The 12043-nt window shown below is 41.2% G+C and overlaps 1 protein-coding gene across 1 annotated transcript in view; it reads left to right on the top strand.

The window, feature by feature from the left end:
* The window catches only part of itfg1 (integrin alpha FG-GAP repeat containing 1), a 115079-nt gene that overhangs the window by 61282 nt on the left and 41754 nt on the right, over nucleotides 1–12043 (top strand). The window contains exon 12 of the mRNA XM_055648384.1: nucleotides 944–1052. Within this exon, the coding sequence (XP_055504359.1) occupies nucleotides 944–1052 (109 nt within the window). The remainder of the gene's footprint in view (nucleotides 1–943; nucleotides 1053–12043) is intronic.

Below are 12043 nucleotides of genomic sequence, written 5' to 3'. Positions count from 1 at the left end.
TAGGTGAGGACCAGGATTTTGTAGATGATCCGGTGGGAAATGGGAAGCCAGTGAAGTTCTTTGAGGACTGGGGTGATGTGGTGCCAGGATTTGGTGTGGGTAATGAGTCGGGCGGCTGCATTCTGGACCAGTTGGAGTCGGTTGATGTTGCTGGAATTGATGCCAAAGAGAAGAGAGTTACAGTAGTCCAGTCGGGAGGAGATGAAGGCATGGATGAGTCTTTCTGCAGCGGGGGGTGTGAGAGAGGGTCTGATTTTGGCAATGTTGCGGAGGTGAAAAAATGATGTTTTGACAACATGGCGGATGTGAGGCTCAAGGGAGAGGGTTGAGTCAAAGATCACGCCAAGGTTGCGGGCCTGAGGAGATGGGGAGACAGTGGTGCCGTCAATAGTGAGAGTGGGGTTGTTAATTTTGGTAAGTGTTGATTTGGAGCCAATGAGGAGAAATTCTGTTTTGTTACTGTTTAATTTAAGGAAGTTGAGTTGCATCCAAGATTTGATGGCTGACAGGCAGGAGTTGATATGGGAGAGAGGGGGGTGGTGGGGGGACTTGGTGCTGAGATAGATCTGGGTGTCATCAGCATAGCAATGGAAGTCCAGTTTGAAGTGACGGAGTATATGACCAAGGGGGAGGATGTAGATGATGAAGAGGAGGGGACCGAGAACAGAGCCTTGGGGAAATCGCCATGAGTGACAGTGGCTGTAGCAGAGGTGTGGATATGGAGAGAGATGAAGTGGAATCGGTTGGAAAGGTAGGAACGGAACGGAGAATCTCTTCCAATTGTGGTGCACTTGCAGCTGAAATTTTTGTCCTCCAATTTGTGTTAAGGTCTTGAACCCACAGGCTGTTGTGCTGTATGATGCACCGTAGTTGGCACTATAATTAATATGGTCAGAAGGTACAGTGTATAACACTAATATTTTTTTTATTCTTTTAATGGAAGGGCATCTTGGACGTGCTTGTATTGAATGAAAATAAGGCAAACTCCGAATTGACCATCCATGCTTTGCGAAATAACTTTGATGCTGATGCATACTTTGTTAAAGTCATTGGTACGTATGAACTATCAACATCCAGGTTATGAATATTTATTCAGCAGTTTTGAACTCATTGTTTTGAAGCTAATTGTTATCAAATTAAAGTAAAACAGCTCATAGATAATTAAAACTTCATTTTAAGATTGCTGATTAGTCATCATTACAATGGAATGAAACCAGGGAGCATAGCATTGATTTTGTTGGAATAATGAAGGTACAATTTTCAATTCCCATGGCTGCTTTTCACAGAGATTAGTTATTGCACTGTTGAAATATAGTCATTTTTCTTTTCTCACTCACGGGCCACATTAAAATACCAATCCTTTGCTCCAAATTTGGAACATTTTCTAATTTCTAAACCCTTACTCCACAGTAGAAATCATTTTAATTGAACTGGAAATGAAGATATTGATAAATTCTGGATACAAATTTAAGTATGTTGTCCACTCCTGTAAAACCTTGCCTATTTTGCACTGACGGCCACCATTCCCTTTCCCCAATCCTAACGATGCAGACAGAACAAACTACGGATGCTAGAATGTAGAGCACAAACTATCTACTGAAGGGACTCGATGGCAGTATCTGTGGGGAGGTGGGTTGGAATTGTCGAGGTTTCAGGTCAAAACCATGCATCAAGACTTGAGAGTGGAGAGGAAAGATGGCCAGTATAAAGAGGAAAGGTCACAGGGAAAAGCACCAAGGGTCAGGGGGGTGGTTTAGCTCCCTGGATTGTACTGGGTACAGGCTTGCTTTCAGATATGTTTGCTAAACAAGTCAGTAAAGTTTTGAGAACAGTAGGGAAATTAACTAGATTATTTTTTTAATTTAATATAGTTTGTGATCTCAAAATATTGAAGCTCTTGAAGATTTATGCAAATTCACGATAATCACATCATATAGTCAATAGATTGATTAGAAATAAGAGGTAAACAGATGTGAACGCGTTGGAAAATTCCTGTGTTTCCCAAGAGTGAGCTATATAATAATTGAGGCATTTATATTAACCATGATATTCTATAGACGAGAGTCCATAAACTTGAATTAGCTCCAAAATCAGGGTGAAGGGTAATTTTGGATTAGGAACAGATGTTTTGCATATGTGTCAAAGAGAATGCAAAGAAATTAGAGAAGAAATTAATTGATAGTTTCAGGCCGTAGCAGTTCTGTGACTTGTTGATGTGACCTGAAGGGAATATTATATATATTATTTTGAACTGCTGTTCAAGAAGAACTTTTATTATTTCCTTCACGTCTGCAATAGATGTCAACAGCACATTGAAAAGATCTGATTCAGCATTGTTGATTTCAAATTGGTGCAATTCTATTAATTTGTTAGAATGCGTACATTATTCATTTGTGTGACCTCACTAAATAACAGCACTTATAGCCCTTACCTAATTTTCCTTGAGCATGATATTTAGTTTTTTTATTATTGTCACGTAAAGCGAGGTACTGTGAAAAGCTTTGTTTTGCATGCTATCCAAACACATCAGATAATACTATGCCTACAGTGCCTTCCATAATGTTTGGGACAATTTGGGACAAACCCATCATTTATTTATTTGCCTCTGTACTCCACAATTTGAGATTTGTAATAGAAAAAATCACATGTGGTCAAAGTGCACATTGTCGGATTTTAACAAAAGCCATTTATATACATTTTGGTTACACCATGTAGAAATTACAGCAGTGTCTATATATAGTCCCCCCATTTCAGGGCACCATAGTGTTTGGAACACAGCAATGTCATGTAAATGAAAGTAGTCATGTTTAGTATTTTGTTACATACCCTTTGATCTGTCAGACTGGTGTTTTGGGATTTTTCTTTATTATAGAGAGAATTCTTATGTCATCAGGTGTGGAGGTCTTCCGTGGCCTGCCAGTCCCTTTGCAATTAGTAAGCTCACCAGTGATCTCTTTCTTCTTAATGACGTTCCAAACAGTTGATTTTGGTAAGCCTAAGGTTTGGCTGATGTCTCTAACAGTTTTATTCTTGTTTCTCAGTCTCATAATGGCTTCTTCGACTTTCATTGGCACAACTTTGGTCCTCATGTTGATAAATAGCAATAAAAGTTTCCAAAGGTGATAGAAAGGCTGGAGGAAAGACTAGGTCCTGAGGCAATTACACCTGAGCAATTACCAACACCTGTGAAGCCATGTGTCCCAAACATTATGGTGCCCTGAAATGGGGGGGACTATGTATAAACCAGGCACGTGCCGTGAGTAATTACTCGGGGTAGGCACTGGGCATTCAGTCGACTTGTAAAATCCGCACATGCGCAGAAAATCGTGAAAAACCGCGCATGCGCAGATCGGTCATATAGGCACTCAGTCGACTTTTAAGAATCTTAAAAACCACATGTGCAGATTGATCTCCTCTCCTGTAGCACACATGCGTGCAGTCCACGGTGCAAAGGCAGAATTTCAGCTGCCTTCATTGCCCGTTGTAAGTGAAGGCTTGAAGCTACGTCCATGGCATGCGAGTTGAACATAGTTGCGTGTATTGCGCGTACTGCGGATGAAAGGCACGGGAGAATTACATCTACCTAAGATTGATTATTAAAATAACAACCATTTAATAATAAATACTGAATTTAGTAAATTAATTGGAAATCTTTACTATTTATATTTGATAATTACCTTTTTATAATTTAAGTCAGTGCAGGCACTGCCTGGTATAAACACAGCTGTAATTTCTACATGGTGAAACCAAAATTTATAAAAATGACTTTTAATTAAATCTGACAATGTGCACTTTAACCACATGTGATTTTTTTTTTTTCTATTACAAATCTCAAATTGTGGACTACAGTGATAAATTAATAAATGATGGGTCTTTGTCCCAAACATTATGAAGGGTACCGTAAATACAATCAAACTCAAGTACAATAGATGGAGCAAAAACAGTGCACAATATAGTTCTCAGCATTGTAGCGCATCGATTCATAGAAACATAGGTGCAGGAGTAGGCCATTCGGCCCTTCGAGCCTGCACCGCCATTCAATATGATCATGGCTGATCATCCAACTCAGTATCCTGTACCTGCCTTCTCTCCATACCCCCTGATCCCTTTAGCCACAAGGGCCACATCTAATTGCCTCTTAAATATAGCAAATGAACTAGCCTCAACTACCTTCTGTGGCAGAGAGTTCCAGAGATTCACCATTCTCTGTTTGAAAAATGTTTTTCTCATCTCGGTCCTAAAGGATTTCCCCCTTATCCTTAAACTGTGACCCCTTGTCCTGCATCGATTCCATAGACAAAATCCAATGTCCGCAATGGGGTAGAGATGAATCAGACAGTATCCTAGCTTATGGAAAGGCTGTTCAGAAGGCTGATAATAGGAGAAGAAGCAGCATCCTCACAAACGCCTACAGTTGCACCATCAAGAGTCTGCTGACGGGCTACATCACAGTCTGGTACGGGAACTGTTCTGCCGTTCCACAGCCGCAAATCACTACAGAGAGTGGTGAAGGCAGCACAGCACATCACTGGCAACTGTCTCCTGGCCATTCAGGACGTTTTCCACCGGCGCTACCTGCAGAAGGCGGACAGTATCATCAAGGACCACAGCCACCCAGCACGCAGACTGTTCTCCTTGTTACCGTCAGGCAGATGATACAGGAGCATGGCTGCACATACCACCAGACTTAAGAACAGTTTTTATCATCATGCCATCAGGCTTCTCAACTCATAAACACATCATATATGTTGATTATTTTATTTATTATTGTCTTTTACCTACCAATGTCGCTTTTATCTTATCTTTTTTTAATCTTAATTTTGTCCTTGTAGTATCATTGCGGAGGTGATCCGTTGTCTTGTCAAACACATTACATTGTACCGTTGACCCTATGTTAACCTACATATGACAAATAAAAACTGAACTGAACTGAAGTCACGGTGGTGCGCAGCTTGGAGAGGAACTTCAATTTGAAGGTGTTTCCATGCACTTGCTTCCCCTGTCTTTCTTGGTGGTAGAGGTCATGGTTTTGAAAGGCTGCTTTGGGTAGCCCAAGCATTTGTAACCACAATGCATTTAATAGACGGTGCACAATGCAACCTATATGATAAGGTGGAGTTCTAATCTTTGGCAACATCTGGATTGGCACTCCATCCTGTTACTTCAAAGGAAAAGAAAGAATAGGGTTACCTGGATTTATGATAGGGACATCAAGATGAGTCTACTGGAGTTCTTTAGGGATAGATTGTTGGGAAGATCCTGTTGATGCCGAAATGGATTCTAGGGGCATCATATTGTTAGCACCAAATGTAGGAGGCGACTGAATGAGGTTAGGAAATTAGAATTGGGTTGCTATACTAGTGTTGATTGAGAGTTGGTTAACAGAAAACAGGAATAAATGGGTTCTTTTCAGCTTGGTGATCTGTGAATAGTTGGGTACAAGGTAGACAAAACTGCTGGAGAAACTCAACGGGTGCAGCAAACGTTGCTTATTTCCTTCGCTCCATAGATGCTGCTGCACCCGCTGAGTTTCTCCAGCATTTTTGTCTACCTTCGATTTTCCAGCATCTGTAGTTCCTACTTAAACACTTTGTCAGCCGTCTGAAGAAGGGTTTCGGCCCGAAACGTTGCCTATTTCCTTCGCTCCATAGATGCTGCTGCACCCACTGAGTTTCTCCAGCATTTTTGCGTACCTTGGATTTAGCTGGGAGTTGGAGTGTAACAATTCCAGATTTGCTAGTTTTATGGGGGAATGTGAGTAGTGACGAGGATACAAGAGGCTTCAAAAAGGGAAAAATAAGATGAATAAATGCACAAAACATGGGAGATGTATGACAGTGGGGATGAATGTGAGACCAGCACATAAGTAAAGAAAACAGAAATACTGATTATTTTTTTGAATCGTGAGATTGTGATTCTCTTATCCTTAATTCAACCTCATTTGGTTAATCCTTTGTACTTTAATCTTTCTTGACACTACTTGAATTTTACAGGGCAATCCTGCACCGTTCTGCTGCTTTTCACTCCTCGTATTTATTATTACTGGATGACCGCGGTTTATTTTGTGAGCTGCATGCGAAGAAGTAATTTCATTGCACCCTGGTGTATACAACTATAAACTAATCTCATCTAACTAATTTGATCAAAGGGGCACTTCACTGAAAGCGGGCATGCAGGTCCAAAGCCTATAAGAAAGATGAATGGTATGTTGCCCTTTATTGTCTAAGATTTGGAATACAATTATAAGGAACCTTAGAAAATAGGTGCAGGAGGAGGCCATTCGGCCCTTCTAGCCAGTACCGCCATTCATTGTGATCATGGCTGATCGTCCCCTATATAGAAACAGAGAATAGGTGCAGGAGGAGGCCTTAGTGTGATTATCGCATAGGTCTTGTACAACTATCATCTATTTAGCTGAAAAAGAATATACTTGCTGCAGTGGGCGTGCAGCAAAAATGTACTAGAATCTGGGGTTACATCGATTATAAGAGAAGGTAGACAAAAATGCTGGAGAAGCTCAGCGGGTGAGGCAGTATCTATGGAGAGAAGGAATAGGTGACGTTTTGGTCTCGCCCCGAAACGTCACCTATTCCTTCGTCAGTCAGTAGAAGAGTCTCGACCCGAAACGTTACCTATTCCTTCACTCCATAGATGCTGCCTCACCCGCTGCGTTTCTCTAGCATTTTTGTCTACCTTCTCTTATAATCGATGTAACCCCAGATTCTAGTACATTTTTGCTGCACGCCCACTGCAGCAAGTATATTCACACTAAGGCACCTTCGATTTTTCCAGCATCTGCTGTTCTTTCTCAAACATTTCGGTTATAAGAGAGATAGCCAAAGCTATTTTTCAATTCTTGAAAGTTTAGAAGAATGAATGATGACCTGTTTGGAACACATCAAATTCTTAGAGGGCACAACAGTGTATTAATATAGGAGTTACCCCTGCTGAGGAGCACAGAACCTGAAGGTTACATTCCCAAAATGAAAGTTTTTCTAACTTGTATCTTTTTCCACTCAGTAGATGGTGAATCATTGCAGTTCTTTACCCCGAGGGTTGATCATGAATGCTCAATCATTAAAACAGAGATCAGTGCATTTCTGCACATTCACCGAATCTAGAGGTTGTGCCGGGGAAATGGTGTCTGATGTAGATCAGACATGATCTTATGAAAGGCAGTTTGCTTAAGGGATCAACAGCCTACTCCTGCTATTTCCTTTGTTCTCATGAGCTACTAGAGTTAAAAAAAAATCCTTATTTAATATATGCAGCTTCACTTACCGAATCACTGAAACATCTTGACTTCAGAGTTGCAATTGCTAATAGTCCAGGTGCCTTATTAGATTCAGTTTGTATCGCGAAGAAGCAGCAAAGGTGATAAAACATTGATATGGTTTTTTGTTAATGGTTGGATGAGCTATACACAGTAGATTAGAGAGATTCAAGCGTGTTTCTCATATTTATCATGACAATGAAAGTCTTACTTGCTGCAGCTTTCGATGCAACAGCAACAACAGATAAATATACAATAAATAACAATGTTATTTGGGGCAGCACGATGGCGCAGCGGTAGATTTTGGTGCCTTACTGCGCCAGAGACCCCTGTTCGATCCTGGCTACGGGTGCTGTCTGTATGGAGTTTGCGTGTTCTCCCCGTGACCTGTGTGGGTTTCCTCCGAGAACTTTGGTTTCCTCCCACACTCCAAAGACGTCCAGGTTTGTAGGTTAATTGGCTTGGTATAAATTAAAAAATTGCCCCTAGCGTAGGATAGTATTAATGTGCGGGGATCACTGGTCGGTGCGGACTCGGAGGACTGAAGGGCCTGGTTCCGCGCTGTATCTCTAAACCCTACTAAATGTTATTTTCAATGATAGTGCAAAACCGAAGTATGTAGAGCAACCATAGCAGGATCCAACTCTATGTTTTGTGTTGAGGTAAGATTGGAGTTATGATTCTGCATTTTAGATCAAGAACCTGATGGTTGATGGGAAGAAGCTTTTTCATGAACCAGAAGGTTCATGAGAGAGAAGCGAGTGTCACCAAACTTCTGAATTCTCTGGGGTGGAACCCTCTCCAAGACGGACGTGAAGCTCACCGTTTGACCTGTTTTTACAAAATGTTAAATGGTCAGCTCGACATAGATTACAAGACCTACACCAAACCCAAACCAATTAGGAGCAGACGAGGGCATTCGATCCAATTTGTGATACCAGCTACAAAGACAGATGTATACAGCAACTCGTTCTTCCCAGCATGGAATAATCTCCACCCAACTATAGTTACCCAACCAGATGCAACTAAATTTAAAGTAGCTCTTTCTTCCCAATAACCCTTTCTGGCTTAAGTCCTCCCTTCACCACCTCCAGTTTAAATTCCATTTGGAATATTTTGGAGGACCAAGAAACCAAGAAGGTAATGCTCTCAGACTCCTGTATCATCTTACCAATGGTAGCAACAAGAAGAGAGTATGGCCAGGGTGGTGTTGATCTTTGATATTAGCTATCTTCCTGAAGCAGTGCTTCCTGTAGATCTCACTGCTGGTGGACCGGGCAATGTCCACCTCCCACTGCAGCCTCCTTCATTCTTGAGTGTTCAAATTCTGAACCAGGCTGTGTTGCAGGCAGTCGTGATGCTCTCCAGTGTACGTCTAGATGTTTGGGAGCGCATTCGGCAAACTGCTCCTCACGCATCTGATGGAGTAGAGGCGTTGACACGTGAGCTTTCTTTATGAATGCATCAATATGTTGGACCAGGACAGATCATCAGAGAAGTGAACTCCCAGGATTTGGAAGCTGTTGACCCTCTGCTCCGTTGTCCCACCAATGAAAACGGGTGCATGATCCCTCACCTTTCCCTTTTTGAAGTCGACAGTCAGCTGCATGTTGCTAAAGTTTAACGGTTCAAAGGGATTTTATTGTAACGTACCAATTAAGGTAGAGTGAATAAGACTTGATTTACCAAGATTGACCAGATTATCAATCTAACTTCTGAACTCTGACTTGTCAATACCTATAATTTGTCCAATGACAGCGGTAACATCAGAGAATTTAATTAATCATTGGAGCAGTGCTTGGCCACAGTGTCGGTCACAGTGTTGTTAGGATGTGGACAACTCTGTAAGGCAGTGCTTATTCCTTATACCAAGTTGTCCCAAGAGCACAAGTCAATGCAATGGTTTGGGAATGGAGTAATGTACAGATCCACATGAAAGGACATTAAAAATGTCAGAGAACATAGAGCAGGGGATTGAACATAAGCCCCGAGGAGTCCCTGTGCGGATGGCCAGTGAGGAGGCGATATTGTTGCCAATCTCTACTGATTGAGGTTAACCAGTGAGGAAGTTGAGAAACAATTACATAGGGAGTCGCACTGTAAGAATTTAATCACAATAGATGTGAGTGCCATTGGGTTGGTCGTCGTTGAGGCATGTCGCCTCGCTCTCCTTGGGCGCTGGTATTACGAATGTCCTTTTAAAGCAGTGGAGACCTCAGAACATAGTGGATAGAGGTTGAAAATGTATACAATTTTGTGTCTATCTTCGGTGTAAACCATCATCTGCAGTTCCTTCCTAATTAATTAAACATTAATGTTTAATGTTTTACGTGTCATTCCTAACTGTCACTGTATGTCATGTTGTCACTTGCGGGCGGAGCTCCAAGGCAAATTCCTTGTATGTGAATACTTGGCCAATAAACTTATTCATTCATTCACATGGAAGCCAGCATCTGTAGTCTGAAGAAGGGTCTCGACCCGAAACGTCACCCATTCCTTCTCTCCAAAGATGCTCCCTGTCCCGCTGAGTTACTCCAGTTTATTTGTGTCTATCTTTGGTTTAAACCAGCATCTGCAGTTACTTCCTACACATCTGCTGTTCCTTCCTACACATGAGATATCTACCTCTGGCTTGATGAATCATCTTGTAGCATGATTTTGAAGAGCAGATCTTAATTCTTTGATGTCTTGGGAAATATCCTTCAACTAAAATCTGGGAAAAATAGATTATACAATTCCCATTGCTGTTTATGGAATTTAGCTGTGCACAAATTAGTTTCTGCCTTTCGTATATCATTTTGGGACATCTTGATTCACTTTGAACATTATATGAATGAACATGTGCATTTGTTTAATTTAATATGTATTTCTGTATTCATGACATAAATTAATTCACTATTGCAATGAGTGCTTGAGTCACTGTTAATAGCACTCAACTAATATTATCTGGTTTTGTCCTCCTAATCTGAGGAAATACATTCTTGCCATAGAGGGAGTACAGAGAAGGTGCACCAGACTGATTCCTGGGATGTCAGGACTTTCATATGAAGAAAGACTGGATAGACTCGGTTTGTACTCGCTAGCTAGAAGATTGAGGGGGGATCTTATAGAAACGTACAAAATTCTTAAGGGGTTGGACAGGCTAGATGCAGGAAGATTGTTCCCGATGTTGGGGAAGTCCAGAACAAGGGGTCACAGTTTAAGGATAAGGGGGAAATCTTTTAGGAACGAGATGAGGAAAACTTTTTTCACACAGAGAGTGGTGAATCTCTGGAATTCTCTCCCGCAGAAGGTAGTTGAGGCCAGTTCATTGGCTATATTTAAGAGGGAGTTAGATGTGGCACTTGTGGCTAAAGGGATCAGTGGGTATGGAGAGAAGGCAGGTACAGGATACTGAGTTGGATGATCAGCCATGATCATATTGAATGGCGGTGCAGACTCGAAGGGCCGAATGGCCTACTCCTGCATCTATTTTCTATGTTTCTATGTTTCTAAACTATATTCAAATTCTCACTTGTGTGAAGGGAACTTTCACTCTAGATTACAGAGCTGAATATCTTTCAATTTGATTGTAACCGCCTTTCCTTTATTTCTTGAAGTTAGTTGTTTGCTTTAAATGGCAACATTCATTTGCCCGTAGTGAGATAATCTGAAAGTTCATTAGGCCTGCGCAGATCTGTTTGATCTTTTGTACCTCAACTTCACCTCTGATTAAGAAAGTCTAAAATTCAAAGATAAAACTTTAAGTTAAAGTGCTAAATATGTTGTGTAGTCATGTTAGAAGAGTAAGGTCATAAGGAATAGTAGTAGAAATAGGCCATTCGTCCCATCAAGTCTACTCCGCCATTCAATCATGGCTGATCTATCTCTCCCTCCTAACCCCATTCTCATGTCTTCTCCCCTTAACCTCCGACACCTGTACTAATCAAGAAACATAGAAAATAGGTGCAGGAGGAGGCCATTCGGCCCTTCGAGCCAGCACCGAAGATAGAACCTATCTATCTCTGCCCTAAAAAATATCCACTGACTTGGCCTCCACAGCCTTCTGTGGAAAAGAATTCCACAGATTCACCGCCCTCTGACTGAAGATATTTATCTTCATAGAATGTCCTTTAATTCTGAGGCTATGACCTCTAGTCCTAGACTCGCCCACTAGTGGAAACATCCTCTCCACATCCACTCTATCCAAGCCTTTCACTATTCCGTACATTTCAATGAGGTCATTCTTTTCTATGTATTTGTTTGTTTCATTCTTCTAAACTCCAGCGAGTACAGGCCCGGTGCCGACAAACGCTCATCATAGGTTAGATATGATTGTTAATGGTGTACAACAGATAGTGCTTTCTGCAGAAACTTGAAGAAACTGAAAGATCAAGTCTCACTGTGATATGTTTTGAAATGTAAAGTACATTTTGAGGACAGTAACTGGAAATGAGATTGAAAGCTGTTAAATTGTCATAGAAATCTAAATATCAAGTTAATGGTCTTTTAATGTGGATTTGCACGTTATTCCATTCCCAAACCGTGGCATTGACTCTTCATGCCCTTGGGACAACTCGGCGTTAACAGTAAGCACTGCCTTGAAGAGTTGTTCGCATCCTAAGGATACTGAATGTTTAATGCCTCTGAATGATCAGAATAATACAAAATAAATTGCAATTATAATTGTTGAACTAAAGCTGAATGTATTGAACCATTTCTAGTGAAGATCACCACTTGCGTTAATGCTGATGTTAAGCATTACCTTCACTGGAAATGGTTCCGCAAATT

Source organism: Leucoraja erinacea, chromosome 17 (genome assembly GCF_028641065.1).
Source record: "Leucoraja erinacea ecotype New England chromosome 17, Leri_hhj_1, whole genome shotgun sequence".
NCBI classification, from domain to species: domain Eukaryota; kingdom Metazoa; phylum Chordata; class Chondrichthyes; order Rajiformes; family Rajidae; genus Leucoraja; species Leucoraja erinaceus.
This window is presented reverse-complemented; position numbering and strand designations above follow the sequence as displayed.